General features: G+C 46.6%; 1 protein-coding gene and 1 long non-coding RNA gene across 2 annotated transcripts; one reads left to right on the forward strand and one right to left on the reverse strand.

Annotated features, from left to right (window-relative positions):
• The first annotated feature begins 3,517 nt into the window (after window positions 1–3,517).
• On the forward strand, window positions 3,518–3,762 carry LOC148334577 (uncharacterized). The gene is made up of 2 exons (XR_015844151.1): window positions 3,518–3,582; window positions 3,685–3,762. It is a non-coding gene; the product is annotated as an uncharacterized LOC148334577 (long non-coding RNA).
• Window positions 3,763–12,601: 8,839 nt separating this feature from the next.
• On the reverse strand, window positions 12,602–16,771 carry LOC148334578 (chemokine-like protein TAFA-5). Its single transcript, XM_088299588.1, has 4 exons — window positions 16,352–16,771; window positions 14,836–14,985; window positions 13,379–13,506; window positions 12,602–12,840 (listed from the first exon to the last, which is right to left on the reverse strand). The coding sequence occupies exons 1-4, from the start codon at window positions 16,440–16,442 to the stop codon at window positions 12,832–12,834; spliced, it is 378 nt and encodes a 125-aa protein (XP_088155714.1). The 5' UTR covers window positions 16,443–16,771; the 3' UTR covers window positions 12,602–12,831.
• Between the last annotated feature and the right edge of the window lie 2,581 nt (window positions 16,772–19,352).

Genomic DNA, 19,352 nt, shown 5'->3' on the forward strand with positions numbered 1-19,352 from the left:
ATTTTTTACTCTAGTGTTTTGTTTGATTTGGGCCTCAGCGTGTGCGTGTGTGCGCCTGCGCGTTGTCACACTCAAGGAGGGAGCTGAATGTGCCTGTGTTTATTTATTGTAAAGCAGATCCTATCTCAATGAAAATGTACATGAAGGACTGTAGATTCTCGTGAGATGATAGTCGGGGCACATTTCATACTAGCTACGTAGCGAGCAAGCTTGTTTTGACAGGGTCAACCTCTGGGTGGGTCCACTTCCTGTTTGCAGTGTGTGTGTGTGTGTGTAAATGGTTTTGGTACTTTATCTCTGGGAATTCAACCACAAAAAATGTCATTATAGCTAATGGGAATGGAAAAAAGCCAACATTCTGGCTTTTCTTTTTATACTAAAACACTGAAAAATAAATTCTGTATTGAATCACTGCCTGCGTCTATGAACTCATTTGTTGTGTGAAGCCTGAGGCCTTCAAACATGGATTTTCCCCAGTTTGGGAATTTGATTTACACCGCTCAATACTATAGTCATCGTTTCCTTCCTGCTTCCTTCCTAGTTTGCTTGCCTTCTTCCCGTGTTTCCTTGCTCTCGTCCTTCTCTGCTTCCCTTTTCCCCCCAATATGCATAAAAAAGCCTCATATGACATTTGATGTGCTTTTCTCCTTTTATTTCCACATTTTGGACCGCTTCAAGCAATGCATCTCTTCGTTTTTGGCCACCAGAGGGTGGCGGTGGTGTAATTCGCGTCAAATTGAACTCCCAAAATAAGATGACACACACGCGCACAAAAAAACACTTGGATGACAAAGCAGATTACATTACGTGTTCAGTTAAAATGTCAACGGTAAGGTTAAACTCTCAACAAATTGTTTGGTCACATTTGCGACTAAATTCGTCGAGATTGGTTTGACTCGTCATCAATTCACTAAAGACATTTTGGTGTTTCCTTGAACGTCTCTGAAGAAGAACGTGACTTCGCTGTTAAACAGCTGATTCGCAAAAAGCATTCTCGTCAATAAACATCATTCATTATTGTCGCTAAAAAATTAAACTAGATCATCATGAATTGTCAAATACAATATTTGAAGTTTTTCTCAACTCAGACAATTTTTTTGATGATCGTGTTGCCTCAATGGCCTACGTCATCATTGTATTGATTTCTTGACTTTTGCGTTTCATGACAAAGGCGCAAAAGGCAGGTGAGGTTGTACGATTTTCAGCAAACAAGAGCCGGCTCAGGTAAGAGTCTTACATCAAATCCTTCTCGAGCAGGGTCGGGCAATTCATTTTGCAAACATGGGAAATATTGAGAAGTTGCTCTCTCAAAAATGAGTTTTCCTCCTTCAGAAATTGGGTTCACGGTGTGTTTCTATTTTACCGTCTCAAACCGGTGTCGTGCCAAAGTACTTCCCCCCTGCCAAAATCTGTATCTCCTGTCGCGGGAGCGCGCACGCATTGACTGAAGGCGGCGCGATGTTACTACGTTTGTTTTCATTGAAAGGCACGAAGAATGTATGATTTTGTGTTTTTGATTTGCTGTAATTTAAACTAGGGTTTCCATAAAAGTGGTAGTCTTCGTCGGTGTGGGTTTCAGCACACCATTCGCTACAATTTAACACGTAAAGTAAGCGTTTGACTGCGCCGAAATCGGGGGGAAATTCCCTGCATTTGCATTCGTTAGACCAAAGAAATTTTGCAATCAATGAAGCTACCATATGGGAATTTCAGTGATCAAAACACGATGAAAAGGGGAGAGGATTAGTGAAGTGGGCTATATCGTGTTTCCAGCGAGATCAAATTAAGTGGCAACATACAGATAGGTGGTATCCTGTTAGAGAACACGTCATTGTATTGCAATTGACTGATTTATTTTTTTATAACCACTGATTGCCGCGTCAAGAGTAGCAAAAGAATAAAAAAACAAATAAAGTCACTCGCGTTCTGCGTCGGAGTCGAGGTGCATTCACTGACCACTTAGGCAGTAGGAAAGTTACCAGGGGGGACTGATTCTGGCAGCCCCTGCCACAATAAGTACCCCCCTCTAATCACAAAAATATTGACCCCAACCATCAAGTGACTTATTCTGTGTACTTATTGGATCATTTTGAGTATGTGCGGCAAATTTGAGCAGGATTCCTCTTTTCTAAGCAAAGTTACCAGGGGGGACTGATTCTGGCAGCCCCTGCCACAATAAGTACCCCCCCTCTAATCACCTGCTTTGATAAATGCAGTAATCAAATTAACGCATATGCAAACAGTCACAAACACACATTTACATATTTATTTAAGTGCTAATACTATAACAAATACGTTTCACAAAGGAATAATACTGTATCATAGAACTTTACTTACTGTAATAGTGCAGTCCTTATGTAATATTTATGCTGTCCTCAGTAAATTTTGTCAGTTGTTTTATAATTGGAATTCTATTTCTATGTGTAATTTTGTTTATTGTTTGATCCTCAGTCGGTTACTTTGTGGCTTTTTGACTTTCTTTGCATGTAGGCTTAATATCATTACTGCGACACCTGGACCGAATTGAGTGTGAGGACACACTTGGACTGAATAACTTCAGCCAGTTTAGTGTTGTGGACTGTATAGGTGATTTGGTTCAATGGGGGTATGCTCTTTTCACCCCTGGGTGTCGGTCAGAACACAAGGATGAGTCCAAGATGTGGGTTGGTGGGTTTAACGGCGTATCTTCAAATCAACATGCAATAGCACAGGCAACAGGTGGACAAAACATGGGCACAGATGAAAGGGAGGTGATGGACTCGTGCATGCTGGGATGCATGTGAACTAGTGAGAGAGGGGGCTAATGTGCAAGTGCACATGGGTAGTGGTGAGCTTGTGGCAGTGAGCTCGTTAAGCAATGAGCGGGTGGGAAGCAGTGAGTGTGTGTGGCAAACAGTGAGCGCGTGTGGTACTGCAACAGAAAGAAACAGCACATAAGTCAACTCAACAAACATAAGCAGTAAAATGCACCTGCATGCGCAAATTACTTAAATGCAAATGAGACACATCGACTGCATCAAACAGTTGCCAACTACAGCCGTGGACGGCGCACAATGGCGGCGGCAATAGGGATTGCGTACTACCTAGGTTACAGCAGACCTGACGCACCTCGGTGTATAAACTATATAAACTATACAAAGGGGCGCGCTTTAGTGGAGCACAACCTCCTTGTATATAACTAGCACACCGCGGGGAACATTTAGGCATTCACACATCGAGCTAAAGGCACACATTCAGTGACGCGGCGAACTTCAAAGGGAGCTCGGCGACGGAGCACGGCCAGAAACATGGCGGGGACGCACGACGACAAACAGACTAGACAGGAGTAGACATGACGATGCACAGCGGCGCGATGAACAAACGATGTAAACAAATAAATACATTAGTTGTAGAAAAGGCTGCTCAGAGACTGTGACACCGGCTCCTTTAAGAGGGCGGAGTTTAGTGCTCCAACTCACGTGCGTGGGCGTGCGTGCGTGTATATAAGAAGGAGGAAGAGGGGAGAATCGTGTCAGTCTGTCTATCGAGCTAAGTTTGAGTTGTGGTCCACATTTATCCTGCTTTGAGTTGTGCGTGAGACAAGTAAGTTACAGCGTTAATAACACTGTTTGTTTGTCTGTACAATCCACGTTTCACTACTAATTAGTAACATGCAATGTTCAATGTTTATTATTTTCCTTTTAGAACCACACGAATAGAGCGTTTGAAGCCTCAAGAAATGTGTACTTTGACTGCAACTTTATTAAAAGACCTGAACCACAAGACCATATCCTCATTGTTGGAGTTCTAACCGGACTCTCAACAGCGATTTGCATACTCCTCCCAGCACTAGTCAGTTACATATTTTACACTAGTGTACTCACTTGAGGTCAGGAACGCACACGGACACTGAGGCATCGAACACGTCACATGCTAGTGGTGGTCGGCTAACAACTGCTGCGCAACAGGCATTTGCTAGTAACCCGTATGCGGGCGCTTCTCGCGAGAGCTCGGCACCGACGCGACTCCTGTCATTCAACAAGCACACAAACAATGACGACACTCAACTTCGGAACCTTTCTAACGAAATCATACATTCTTCGTGCCTTTCAATGAAAACAAACGTAGTAACATCGCGCCGCCTTCAGTCAATGCGTGCGCGCTCCCGCGACAGGGGATACAGATTTTGGCAGGGGGTAAGTACTTTGGCACCACACCGGCAGACAAACCCCGCCTCCCATACATACTGGTACTCCTTTCGTGTTTAATTTAGGCTCATTCTCGCTCCGTTCGTTGGTTTTAATGTTGTCAACATGTCTTTACAAGTTAAAACAACACCCAACAACAATGTCGTCAAAAGTAAGAAAAGAGCAATATGAAAACTAAATTAGCACACAAAATGAGGATGGGTCACATGAAACAATTAAGAAAGCAAATATTTTTCTACCTTATGATATAATACAACATTGAGCTCATTGGTCTCATTCTCTCTAAAGGAATAAAAGTTGACACAAATCTGAACACAAACACAATTTGTCTTGTCTTGCCAAACTTCTGCCTTCTGTGTGTGTGTGTGGGGGGGGGGTGTGTGTGTGTGTTGCGTGAATGTGTATGTGAGTGGGGGGGTCAAATGTCCAATTATGGAGTTGATGGGTGCGAGAATGGAGCAGGCGTCTCTGAGCAATCATCTCGACCATTTCACACCTCGTTGATCTGCGGCACAGTGAAGAGGAGGGGCCTGGAGAGGGGGGGGGGTGCTAATGGGGGGACTTCAGAGGCTGCTCAAGGCCTTGCCTCAACTCTGTGAATCTTCCCCAAGAATGTCGTCACCACGAAGCTCACTTTGTATTCTTGCGTACGGTAGGACTTCAGCGCCAAACATCTGGAAGGGGGTCCGTCAAACTCATTTTTGTCGTCGGCTGCCCTCAGAGGACCGCTCGGAAAACCACACAAATGGGTCAGCATCTCGTCATATGCTCTACATGGGGGGTGTCCCGGTCGGGTCATCGAGAGCCCATCGAGCCTGTTTTCGATGTCTCCCTCCTCCAACACAGCCAATTCAAATGATCAGCTCATCGGCAAGCTCTGCGCAAGCCTGATAAGGATCCTGATCATTTGAGTCAGGTGTGTTGGAGGAGGTAGACATCAAAAACAAAGCTGCGTAGGAGCTCTCGAGGACTGGCCTTGATTGCAGCTGCATTTAAATTTGTCTGCGTGGAGTAAAAAAAAAAAATTTTTAATAAAATTTAGAAAAAATTGTAATAGGCTCCACTTTGCCTATTTATCATCGTTTCTTTGTTGACAAAATGTTGACATACTCTCTCGTTTCTTTATTTCCAGTACAGATGCTTTGAAAATGATGAATGTTTTAAGAACAATATGAAAAAGAAATGTGATCATCATCACATTTCAACTTCCGGTTCCGGCGCCGCGCGAGTGGCTGCCTGTTTACAGCAGCGTGGCTCACTATTGAGCCTTTTTCGTGTGTTTTTTCCCTTTACCCTTTTTTATTTTATTTTTACCTCACCTCAGCAATGGACATCCAACTTGCGGTGGTTTTACTGCTGTTGGGGGCTGTTTTTTTGCGCGATCGTGTCCGGAGACGAAACTTGGAGCTACGGATCGATCGTGTACACAAGAGATCAGCTGTTAGCACTCCGTGCTAACCCCGCGTCGGCTCCCGGAGCGAGACCCGATATTCCCCGCGAGCTGAGGAGGAAGAGACGGGGATGTCGTGCGGGGGCTAAACGCCAGGCAAGGAGGAGACGATACAACCCCGTCCTCCCGTCCGTTATTATGGGGAATGTTAGATCTCTCCCCAACAAAATGGACGAGCTAACAGCGCTAACCCGGCACGAGAGGATTGTCCGGGAGGCTAGCTTGCTGGTGTTCACGGAGTCGTGGCTAACAGAGCTAACGCCGGACGCCGTCGTGGAATTGGATGGCTTCCAAATACTACACGCGGACAGGACACTGGAGAGCGGTAAGAGAAAAGGGGGAGGGCTGGCTGTGTTTGTTAATGATAGATGGTGTAACCCTGGGCATATCACTGTTAAGGATCAACTTTGCAGTCGGGACATTGAGATGATAGCTGTTAGCATGCGTCCGGTCTATTTACCGCGAGAGTTCAGTCATGTGATCGCGGTGGCGGCGTACGTGCCTCCCTCTGCTAACGGTGAGACAGCCTGTGACGTACTGACTGAAGCTGTGAGCAGGCTACAAACACAGCACCCAAATGCCTTGTTCCTTATCTCTGGTGACTTCAATCATGCTTCTCCTTCCTCCTCTCTGCCTTCATTCACACAATATGTAACATGCCAAACCAGAGACAATAAAATATTGGACCTCTTCTATGCCAACACCAAGGAGGCGTACATATCACTGCCCCTCCCCCCGCTGGGCAAAGCTGACCACAACTTGGTTGCTCTCCTGCCTGTGTACAAACCTCTCGTCCGCAGGCAGCCAGCTGTGACACGCACAGTTCAGCGATGGTCCGGAGAAGCCGAGGAGGCCTTGAAGGACTGTTTCAACACAACTGTGTGGGAGGTATTCAGCGAAGCTCACGGTGAGGACATTAATGGTCTAACAGACACAGTTACAGACTATATTAACTTCTGCATGGAGAACACCATTCCCACCAGGACTGTAAGATGTTTCTCCAACAACAAACCCTGGATCACACCGGACATTAAAGCTCTCCTGAAGGAGAAAAAGAGGGCTTTTGTTTCAGGCGACAAGGACGAGCTGAAGAGAGTGCAGCGTCAGCTGAGAAGGAGGATCCGAGAGGGGAAAAAGTCCTACAGGATGCGGATGGAAGAACAACTGCAGCGGAACAATGCCAGGGATGTCTGGAGGGGCCTGAAGACCATCTCAGGCCACGGACAAGCAGGTAAGACCCAGAAGGGGAGGGGGCTTCAGTGGGCAAATGAGTTGAACCTATTTTTCAATAGGTTTGATCAAATGTCTGACCCCGCTCAGGCTTCCCTGATGCAGCCCCCACCCACCCCTCCTGCCACTGCGAACAAGACCCTCTCTCCCCCTCTCTCGCCCCTCTCTCTCTCCACAGGCTCCAGTTCCCAGCCTCATCAGACAACCACCACTTCCTCCTGCTCAGCCTTGTTCCTCACAACATCTCAGGTGAAGAACCAGCTGAGGAAGATGAAGGCGAGGAAGGCGGCAGGCCCAGATGGGATCAGCTCCCAGCTCCTCAAATCCTGCGCAGACCAGCTGTGTGGAATCGTCCAGCACATGTTCAACCTGAGCTTGAAGCTGGGCAGAGTCCCCCAGCTGTGGAAAACATCCTGCCTGGTTCCGGTTCCAAAGACACCCCATCCGAAGGAGCTCAACAACTTCAGACCAGTGGCGCTGACGTCTCATCTGATGAAGACCCTGGAGAGACTGGTCCTCGTCCATCTGCGCCCCCTGGTCAGCTCCTCAATGGACCCACTCCAGTTTGCATACCAGCCTGGCATCAGTGTGGATGATGCCATCATCTACCTGCTCCACACTTCACTCTTCCACCTGGAGAAGGCGGGGGGCACGGTGAGGATCATGTTCTTTGATTTCTCAAGTGCTTTCAACACCATCCAGCCCGCCTTATTGGGAGACAAGCTGGAGCAGGCGGGAGTGGCCCACCACCTCATCACATGCATTCACGACTACCTCACAAACCGGCCACAGTACGTGAGAACACAGGACTGTGTGTCTGACGTGCTCCTCTGCAGCACGGGAGCGCCGCAGGGAACTGTGCTGGCTCCCTTCCTGTTCACCCTCTACACCTCGGACTACAAATACAATTCCACAACCTGTCACCTGCAGAAGTTCTCTGATGACTCTGCGATTGTCGGCCTCATCACTGACGATGACGATCGGGAGTACAGAGGGGTTACGCAGGGGTTCGTGGACTGGTGTCAGCAGAACCGCCTCCAAATCAACGCTGGGAAATCCAAAGAGCTGGTGGTGGATTTCCGCAAGCGTCGGCACTCTCCACCTGCACCGGTGAATATCCAGGGAACAGACGTTGAGAGGGTCTCAACTTACAAGTACCTGGGTGTTCATCTGAACAATAAACTGGACTGGAGCGACAACACAGACGCTCTCTATAGGAAGGGTCAGAGCAGACTCTTCCTACTCAGGCGGCTGAGGTCCTTTGGCGTTCGGGGAACACTCCTCAGGAACTTCTATGACTCGGTGGTTTCATCAGTCATCTTCTATGGAGTGGTCTCCTGGGCAGGAGGCATCTCGGGCCGAGACAAAAAGAGACTGGACAAACTGGTGAGGGGGGCCAGCTCTGTCCTGGGCTGCTCAACTGGACTCTGTGGACTCAGTGGGGGGCAGAAGGATGACGGCAAAACTGTCATCAATGCTGGACAAACCAGCCCACCCACTCAATGACACTCTGAGAACACTCCACAGCTCCTTCAGTGATAGACTTTGACACCCTCGCATTACAGTACTTTTATCATTGCAGTATTTTCTATCATTGCAGTACTTTCCTGTCATTTCAGTACTCTCACCATTACAGTACTTTTATCATTGCAATATCTTTATCATTGCAGTATTTTCAATCATTCAGTAGTTTTTATCATGACAGTGTTTCCCCCTCTGTATAATGGACCGACATTAGGAGTGTTTCCTTACACTTAGATACGTTTATACTGTGTATATTTGCATGTTTTTATGAATGTCTGCTGCTAATGTTACACATTAACGGCTACATTACGCCGCCGACTCTGTGTGATCTATATCTTTGCTGCTGTAACACCTCAAATTTCCCCATTGTGGGACTAATAAAGGACATCTTTATCTTTATCAATGGGGGTGGCGCCCCTCCCAACATGGTCGCCTGTCAGTTAGCTGAGCTGCTACATCGGGTCTTCTCTTCACATCGCCATTTTTGTTTGCGACAAATCACTTCAGATCTTTTGAGTATTTCGGTGCTTCTTTCTTTACAAAAATACAATCCCAACACAGCCTTTTTTTTTTTTTTTTGCTACCACCATCTAGGAGCGAGTTAGCCTTAGCATCGTAGCTAACCTGCTCCTCCCATTTGCAGCGGATGCATCACTGGAGGGATGACAAATGAGCTGTCCTTCCGCGTGGCCAATGGCTTGACCTTTTTGCGCACGGGTACCGCCTGCGGAGAGCCCGATGGCGCTATGTGGTGAGCGCGCGTGAATAAAGCGCTAGCTTATGAAATATTGGCCAGCGGTCGGGCGGGTAATTGAATTGCTGCCCAACGGCTGCAGGCGGCTCGCCACGCCGGATCTCATTTGGAGGCAAAGTCTGGCGACGTCGGGGGTGGGGTTGGGGGGGGGGGGGGGGGGGTTAAAGCCACGCCATTATTTCAGACCTTAACGGAGATGCGTAAAAGCGGCCGGATGGTGGCCCTCGAGGACCGCAGTTGTCCACGCCAACGACGCACGCAGCAGAACTTCATCGGCTAAACGAGCGTTCGTGTATGCTAATGAGGCCTCGCAAACGCTAATTACTGGCGGCTCCTTTTGAAGCCTCGGCGAGTGCGTGAGCAAGAATCTCAATATTGTCAAATGTCAGTTAAAAGGTTAAACTCTGTCTCACCCCCTCGAACACTCGTTTGAAACACGAACCCAGTTCGGAATCTCGTCGAGGTTTAAAACTCGCACGTCAAACCCTCAATCAGGTTTGAAGCCACAAACAAGTTTTGAAATTGTTTTTTTTTTTTTTTCTTTTTAATTTGGGCTTCACCTGAAACTCTGCTTTGTTGACACCAAATCGATTTGAGTGTCCCGCTTGGCTTCATTTGTTGAAGTCTCACCGTCGAGGTGTTCACAGCGCGGTTGCTCGTTTGCGCTGAGGTGGGATGACAACATGAAGGGGAGGGGCTTCGTTTTGCGACGACGACGACAGCGTTTCCATTAGCTAACCAAGAAAAAAAGGTTTCGACATCGCGTTCGAGCGGCCGACACGGTGCTGAGGCCGATTTAAACAATATTGCCGTCTGGCTAAAGTGACGAAAACAAGAGTAAAACCGCACGTCCGCCAAGCTGCAGTGTGGGCTGTCCTTGTTGTAAAGCTCCGAATGTTCACCTACGGCAACGATGATTTCCTCCTCCTTTCTTCTCTTTTCAAAACAGCCGCCGATTGTGACGACGCGGCACGCTAAGAAATGTTCTTGACCGCGCCGAAAGAGTAAACGGGCAAACTTTCGGTGCTTTGCACCAAACGCATCATTGGTGTCGTTTCGCATGCAAACGCACCCACTGACTCCTTTGATTTCAGCTCAATCGTGGCGCCGGAAACGCCCGCCACGGGTTTGGTGTGAACCGCGTAGAAGGCGAAAGCCTGGGCGTGGTTTCCTTGCTCGAAAGCCGTCGTGCGAGCAGAAAGAAGATCAAAGTTGCAACCCAACGCGCTGGCTCGGAAGCGTGATTCCAAAGCCGAAAGCGTGTTTGAAACCCGATCCCTGTCTTGGATCGCTCACTTTTCTTTGAAACTTTGAGCTCGCCTTAAAACCGCAACACGAAACCCGACGAGTGACTTGAAAACAAGAAAGGAGGCTTGAAATCCTCGTTTGAATCCGGAACTTGAAACTCTCGCTCAAGCTCGGAAGCACAATTGACGCCTTCGCCCAAACTCGAAGTCTTGAAATCTTGGCGCATGAAAACCTTTCCAAACACGCGTTTGATGAAGATGGTCGATTTTTGTTTAGTGCGAAAACAACTCGGATGACGCAAGCGAGACAAACTAGCAAACGAAGCGCTTCGCCGTATGTTTGCTGCACGTGTAAAAACAAACAAAAATCCGACTCCAGATCACCAGAAGTGCGTTGAGTGGCTTGCGGGGAAAAAAAAAATCCAAAGTGTGTCTGTTGTGGCGCCACGTCCAACGACGGCTTCGCTCGCGTGCCTCCGGCGGAACAATTAAAACTTTCAAACTTTTCCCCAGTTTGGTTTGGCCGCCGCGTTAGCATGAAACGTTTTATTTTTAGCGTCTTTTTTTTTTTTTTTGTAGACGCCGCCAAAGCGTTGGCCCGCTTGGGTCCGGCCGTTTGCCATCGTGGCGCTAATTGGACCTCCGGAGGAATAACGAGGCGACTCGATGAAAGTGACGCGTGACTTTGGCTTCATCACCTGACGACTTTTCTGGGCGTCTTCCCGTGCCGATCTGACAAAGTTTTCGCGCGTCGTCGCTGACGCCAAAATTCTTTTCCCGATCGCGCAACTTTGATTTTTCTGGGACAAAGACGGCACCCGGCGATGCGAACGTCACGACGCTTTGCCGACTTTTTCCACTCGCATTTCAACACAAACGCTTTCTATGTTTTCATCTTTGGCCGCTTCATTTCTGCCGCGAATCCGCGTGCGTCACGTGCTTACAAAACACTTCCGTTCAAATACTTAAAAAATGCGACGAAGAATTTAAGATGTTGAAAAGCAAAGAAATCAAAAGTAGTTTGCAAACACGAAAGAGCAATTTGGCAAAAGATGGGAATGTTTTTTCACGTGAGGCTCACTCGACGTCTGTCGGCTCTCGATTCCATTTGCGTGCGGCATCGCAGCGAAATGGCGCGCCACCATGTTTGCTTTGAACTCCGGCCTCCTCAAATGGACCGCAGTCGGCACACCTTTCGGCATCTGTTGAACGTACGCAGGACCTAAATTCCGCCGTGATTTGCGAATGTTCCGATCTATTCGGCGGCTGCCCGCGAGCGTTTGTAACGCGATACGTCGCGATCTCTTTGCCGAGCTCGTGAAGCGTTTGGAGGAGTTCCAACCATCGGGTCTGCCGGAGATAAAAGCATGCCTGGACTTCTCGCGCCGTCTTTGAGTCGCTCGAAGGCCGTTTAGGCAAACTTTCCAATGAATTGACGCGGTTGAAATGATTTTTGGATTCGCGCAAAGCGCTCGGCTAGCTGCCTCTGGCGACGGGATCAAGTTTTCCACTCCAATCTTGAGCCGACAACTCTTCTGAGGGTTTTCGTTTGAGCCGTCCTCGTGTGCCGTTTGTGCTGGTTGTGTTGTGGCGGTTTTGGTTGCAGCTGTGCAACTTTTGAGGTGGAATTATTGCGCTCTTGTTTTGTTGGGGGCAGCTCTTTGGAGACTCGTATCATTTTTCAGGCTTTTGACATCGTCTTGTTTTGATTTTTTTTTAGATGAGCGGCTTTTGAGGGATTTATGACGGTCTCGTTTGAACCTGCGCAACTTTGCGTGCACGTTTGTGGAGGAATTTTCCACTTCAATAATGGAGCCCAATCTCAGCCGCGTCTGCAGGATGGGATGCTTGTTGATGTTGTTTATTCTCGCCGCACACGCGCGACGCCATGCATGCAACATCTTTCAACTTCATGGATAATTGATTTTTTTTTTCTTGTTTTGTGCGTTGTGACAAGCGCGCCTGTCCGCGATGAAGTGCACGTTTGCGTACGAATATCCTGCATCTCATCATGCTAATGCTACACGCGGCATCCACTAGCGCTTCCAAGCTAACGGCTACATTTTTCATGGCCGCTTCATTTTCATCCCCATTTGTAGTGCAGTTATTGTCATTTTTCTTTTCTTTTTTTCACCCATTTGTGTTGCAGAGTCATCAACTTTATGACATGCAAAAATCTTCAAAAATAATAAGGAATACGCCATAAAAGTTGTTGACACCATTTATTCCACACTTTCCGGTTACATTATCACAACATTTCCTCTCGGTACTTGATGTCTTCTTGCGTGTCTGTCTTTGACCAAAAAATAAAAATGTTCTCCTGAAAGGCATACGTGAGTTCGACATGGCGACTCGCTTTTGCCGCTTTGGATGGCGCTCGGATGTTTTGGCTGAGCTCTAGAAATGCGTGATGGGAGTTTTCGGTCCCCGCTTTGACGGTCAGGAGACCTGCCGGACAGAACCAATGGATAGTAGACAGATGATTAGAAGCAGGAAAAGAAAAACTGATGAAAATGTCACTACAATGCTTAAGTTGGTGGACAAAAATTGACGGGAGCCAAGACTGAGCCTTGTGGGACTACAAGTTCATTTTTATAGCTTCATTTATGAAGACACGACAAAAATTAAGGCTTTTTTTTTTTTTTTTGGAAAGAGGTAAAAATAAAGACTAAATAAAAGAAAAACGTGTTGATTTTTATGACTTTTATTATATGAAGCCAAAATAAAAATGAGGACAATTCAAAAACTAACTAAAAATATTTGTGACTTAACGCTTCGGGACTTCTGCTTGATTTTTGTCGTTCCTTTCGTGAAGACAAAACCAACAATTCTGACAAAATGCAAATGGCGAGATTTCCAAGACAGCTGGTGTGAGATACCCAATCAATGTGATGGCTTTCTTTTACAAAAAGCAAATCCACTAAAGACTTTGAGGGAAGCCTTTCATTTCTATTTCTGCCGCCAAGGTTGAGCTCAGTGTTCTCACCGTGGTGGTCTTGACTCGCCCCCCCGGTTGCGTGCAGGTCCAGCCCGACTGATTGAAGAGCAGTTCGCAGCCTTCGCCGTCCAAACACGGACTCATCTCGCACCACCGACGACTCAGCACAATGTCAGCTGACCGGACAGGAAGGGAAACACGTCGGCGACATTATGATCTGCGCTCGGTCGTCACGCCCGTGCGGAAATGCTCATTTATGCTAACCGACGCCTACGGCGGATGAAAAGTGAAGAAAATGTCAACAAAGTCTTCGCTGGCTCGCAAGGAGTGAAGATGTCGCATTTGGACCAAAAGTATTGAGACACGTTGAGGAAGTGAAAAGTGGGAATGGAACAAAAGTGTTGCAACATTTACGGGAAGTGAAAAGTGGCAAAAATGCGGACACAACGTAAAATCGAGAAAATATGGTTTCTTAAGGACGTTTAGTTTAGCAGAAAAAAACTAAAGTGACATGAATACCAACAAAGCGCTGTGGAAAAGGTCAAAGATGTTTTTGATTTCAAATATTTCTCGTCAGGCAGCTGGCTTGAGCAACGCAAATGTTGTCACGTGACGTCTGCTACAAGCAAAAAAAAAATTGTCTTAAACTCAAAACAGGGCGACTCGAGCACTCGAGTCGTGGCAGCAAGGATTGCGATCCAGCCTTTATTTATTTTTATTTTTTTATATCTCCACGCAAACTGGCCAATGCAACGCCGCAGCCCATAACTTCTTAACCGAACTCATCAAACAAGCTAACTGACTGACTAGCAGTTTTTCCTACCTCCAGCCTAACGCGTAAAATGACAAATAAAGTAGCCATCTAATAGAGCAGATCACCAAAAATCAAACAATCAAAGAAATAATTACGCAACAGGCTAAATTCTGAACTCTCACACACACGCGAGACCACCCTTACCTTGCAGAACAGCATCGTGATGTGTTTTTATATACCCTTCAGTATTATTTTCCATTGCACTCTCTTATTTATTTATCTAATTGATATATTTGTCTGTATTATTGTTGTATTGCACTGGAGAGGGGAGCTCTCTAATCTTGTTGCACTCTTGAGTACAATGACAATAAAGGGATTTCCAGTTCTAATTCTAATTCTAAACTTCCTAATTGACCCGACAGCATAATAAAAAAACAACTCTGTCATTTCCTGTAGTGAATCCGCTTTTAGAGATGCGCACCCCTTCTAACGACCCATCAGTCCATTTACTTAACTGACAAACCCATCATTCGCCGACTTCCCAGCAGCCAAACTCACTAAGTCACTCCCTACATAGCCAACATCTTCACCAACGGACCAATTCGGTGAAGGGAACAATTAAGGCAATAAAACGAGTGAGAAAATGGACCCAGAACAGAATCCTGCTGGACTCGTGAAAATTAAAAAGTACAGCGGTGTCGCGATTGCGTTTGAAAAGCACAGCGTCGGCGAGGATGGCGCGACGTCTCACCGCGCACGCAGGCGGGTCGGGCTCGGGTGGCGCCGGCCATTTGTCCCGGGACGCACGCGCAGCGCGCCGTCTGCCGGGCGACGCTTCGTCTGGGGTGGCTGCCGTGGCGTTCCAGGGTCACCACCTCGCAGCTGCCCGTCCGCAGCTCGCCTGCATGCACAAGACAACAACAGCCGAGGACAATGAGCTTTTTGCTGGCAAACATCACATCTGTGATCTTTTTTTTGTTTTTTTGTTTTTTTTTTTAATATTGCATCAAAAATGAAACAAATATTTTATGGACAAATGCAGCCCCGTCATGGTTGTGTCATGAAGCGAATCAATGTCATAACTTGCTTATTATCAGCTCTTAATTTTTAAACAACAAAAAAATGCAATAGGTCCATTTCAAGTTCCGATTCGGCAACATCAAACTTCCCAAAAAGCGATGAAACATTCCTGGGACCAAAATGTGCATTGCAACACAACACGCTGGTTTGTGTTTGCGCGCGCGCGCGTTCCCAGGGACTCAAGAAGTGGATCTGCCGGCAAAATCAATAACAACCGCGAGTGGATTTCTTCTTTGCTCGCACACTTTTTCACTTTCTGTCCAACGCAAAGAAGAAGACAACGGCACACACTTCCTGCCTTTCACCACGCTCACAGGCAGGTGGCGCTCTCCCAGCTCGCATGGCAACCAAGCCACCGCACTTCACTGCTCTCCTTCAAAAGCAATCCGATACTTGCTCGCGAGTAGGTTCGAGTCCAGTTGGAAGGAGAACATAGGAATAAACGTAGGGAATACAATTCGTGCAAAATTGACCACAACTACCTCAAAATCAATTCATGAAAACAAATGCTTAGATATACAGCACATACAAGTTGAGTTTTGATTTTAGTTCACTCATATAAGTAACGAAGTAGTAGTAGTAATTGATGCGGTCTCAGCAAGGTGTTAGTGTGCAAGTAAACGTCTGCGCACGATGGCCTCACAGTGCCGAGGTCGAGGGTTCGATCCCTGCTCCGGCCATCCTGTGTGGAGTTTGCATGTTCTCCCCGTGCCTGCGTGGGTTTCCTCCGGGTACTCCGCTTTCCTCCCACATTCCAAAAACATGCACGGGAGGTTGATTGGACACTCTAAATTGCCCCCAGGTATGAGTGTGCGGGCGCTGATTGTTCGTCTATGTGTGCCCTGCGATTGGCTGGCGACCACCCCTAATGAGGTTTTGTGAGTTTTTCCTTGCCCTCCTGGGGGTTAAGATCGGGGATGTCGATTGTGGCTATGTAAAGCCCTTTGAGACTGTCTGTGATTAAGGGCTATACAAATAAAATTGACTTGACTTGACCAGTCGAGGGTGGTAGCCCCGCCTACTGCCCGAAGACCGCTGGGATAGGCTCCAGAACCCCCCGCGACCCTTGTGGGGAGAAGCGGTACAGAGAATGGATGGATGGAAGCAAACGTTTGTTCGAAGTCTCCCTCCACGTGATACCTGTTGACACGTACCCGCGTGTGCGCGTGAGCGTGAGCGTGACGCACCTTGGCTGAGGCCGTGCCTGTGGAGCGCGCACAAGAGGAACCAGCAAAGTCCCGCGGCGCTCAGAGGCAACAGCAGCCGGAGAAGCTGCATGAGAGGCCGGCGTCACAGGTCCGAGGTCCGGGGTCCGAAATGGGGCTCACCGGCTGGACCAAGCTGGCGCCCACTGATCGGCACGCGGGAGTGGCATGCCACGCGCACGTGAAGAAGTCCGCTGCTTACGTCACTTTTCCACGCGCAAAAACGTATCCACTTAAAGCATAAATCGATGCAATTCTGAAGCTGAACTAACCGAAGCAGCGGGCATGTTGTCGCGGGTGCTGCTGCCCGCGGACCGGACCGGACCGGAGCGGCCAGGAACGACGATGGAGGCGGCGGCAGCGAGAGAGACGGCGGAGACGGTTGAGTGAAGACGATAGAAGATGAGGCGACGAAGAAAGAAGCTCACTTTCACTCTCGTCACTGACGTCACAGCGGTGTGTAAATTGAATCTCCAAGGGAGGTGAGTGCGCGTGCGTGCGCGCGCATGCGTAACCTTTAATAAGTCATAAAACCGCTTGCTTAATATGTATTCAGTCAAACGAATATGAATAATACGAAATATGAATGAATGTATTATATTGGCGAAGTGGAAGGCTCCATCGCAGGTCTTTTCTTGTTTAATAGATTTGAAAGGTGAAAAAAACGTGTGTGTATATATATATATATATATATATATATAGTGCTGTCAAGTGATTATTTTTTTAACTAATCACAAAAAATTCCATGATTAATTGCAATTATCCATATTTTTCAACTACTATTTTTTGCGACCCTTACTTAAATAATATCTTACCCAATATGAAGTATATTTAATTCAAAGAATGTTCTAATAGCTTTCTTTGATTCTTAAATATGCTCTAAAATTTAGAGCACATTTAGAGTCTAAATGGAGACATCTTAACAGGCATTTTTCTTCGAAATGTTTCTCAAAACTGCCCTCAAGCGCCACACTCCAGCAGTGTTGGTTTGCAAGGCCCAGTGGTAACTTCAACAAAGTGTTTTGTTCTGAGACGTGCTAGTGATGTACAGTTAATATGACACAATATTGGCAAAGTATGCAAATCATTTTTGAAGTAAATCAAACTGAGTTAAAATATTTAACTGAGTTAAAAAAATTGGAGTTTGAATTTTGACAGCCCTAATCTAAAGTATATTATATATATATATATATATATATATATATATATATATATATATATATATATATATATATATATATATATATATATATATATCATTCTAATATCCACGTAATAGTCTGCAAAGTTGTCATTCCGCCCGATGGCACGATGCAAATGTCGTGACGCTTTCCGATGCAGATGACGACTCAATTATTGCAGCTTGACTGCCTTTGAGCAGGTTGTGCGTGTGCGGGCACGCACCGGCATGTCCGCGACCGCTCACGTGAGCTTGAAGTGAAACTCAACTGCAGCAGAAGACATGCCAGTCATGTCATGCAAAACGAAGAGAGCGACCACTAAAACACGATCCATCAATTTGTCCTTTCACACAAAAATGCTGGACTGCACAAACGTCTGTCTGTCAGTTTGTCCATTCACATAAATGGCGTCTATCGGTACACACATGACGTAAACTGTAAACGATCAGGCTGTTAGTTCCCGTCTCTCCTTTCCCATCATGAAATGGTGATTGTCAGGATTTTGATGGACAGCCGACCAAAGTGATTGGCATGTTGAAGAGAGTGGAAGCGGTTTGTTTTTCCTCCTGTCGCTCGACTGCTCCAAGTCGTTTCCAAGTTGGCAGCATGCGGCTTCTTGTTGTCGCCGTTGATGTTCTGCTTTGCTGTCAGTCTCGTTGAGCGGACCGGTCGCCCAAATGAAAATGTCCGTCAAGTGGACGAGGAGATGGTGACCGAGTTAGTTGACGGATGAAATGAAAACCTGAGACGCCGCCGACATCAGACATCACAGACAACTCTTGTTTTGCTTTGCGCTTAGCATAGCATCGGCAACAGTTTTGGACGTTATACGACAGCAAAACCAAGTGCACACACTCGTTTGCCCACAATTGTGTCCATTCTCCTCCTTGCTCGACTCCTTTTCACACGATGCAGCGCAGGTTCGAGCAAGCCACCTGTCGCTAAGCCACACCCTCCGGAAGCAGGACTGGCCAATCACAGAAGCAGGATGTAGCTATGCTAAATGCTACGTTGTCATGTGAAGTCAACAATGACCTTTTTTTTTTCTTTTTTTTTTTAATCTTTACAGTAGAGCTGCAACTAGCCGTTATATAACTAATTGATTAATCTGATTCAGTCACTGAAAAATGGCAAAAATGGTGCTGATTGTTTTCCAAAATGAAAGCAGATATATGAGAAACTATTTATTAATTTATTTATTTTTATTGACCGCAAAGTTAATCAGTCTTCTGTCAAAGAAATGGGAGAATATTGAGGCTTCAAATTGCGAAGAAGTGGACTATTTCAAAAAGATCTGCAAACCATTCATCATCGATCAAAATAGTTGTTGATTCATTATTGATGCTAATGCTATGCTAGTAACTTGAGTCCATTAGTCAGGTCAGCGAATGAGCAGACACACTGAAAAACTTTCTAAAGAACATTTTTGGGAAACATTTCAATGAAGGAAGCCCATTTGATTTGCTTGACTTGTTAGCTTTATGCTAATAATTAGCTTGGGGCAGAACAATCCAAAGAACCTCCGGAGGTTTCGAGAAAAATGTCACAAACAATGACGCAGACGTGGCGTGTGACATTTGAACGTTCTGCAACGCTTTTTGTCACGATGGAAAAATTTGCCGACATCTCCCGGGACCGGCGAGACCTTTGGAGGAACACCTGGCCCCTTTCGAGAGATCTGAACCCTTTCAGAATGTTTGGCAGGCAGGAATCGATTTGTGCAAACAAAAGTGATTCAATCAGGCATCTTTACGTCAGAGTAGCGTAGTAGTTGGTGTGGTTCTTTTCTTTCTTTCTTTCTT

Source organism: Idiotropiscis lumnitzeri, chromosome 6 (assembly GCF_059441095.1).
Source record: "Idiotropiscis lumnitzeri isolate Australia: NSW breed Sydney's pygmy pipehorse chromosome 6, RoL_Ilum_1.0, whole genome shotgun sequence".
In the NCBI taxonomy this organism is placed as follows: Eukaryota; Metazoa; Chordata; class Actinopteri; order Syngnathiformes; family Syngnathidae; genus Idiotropiscis; species Idiotropiscis lumnitzeri.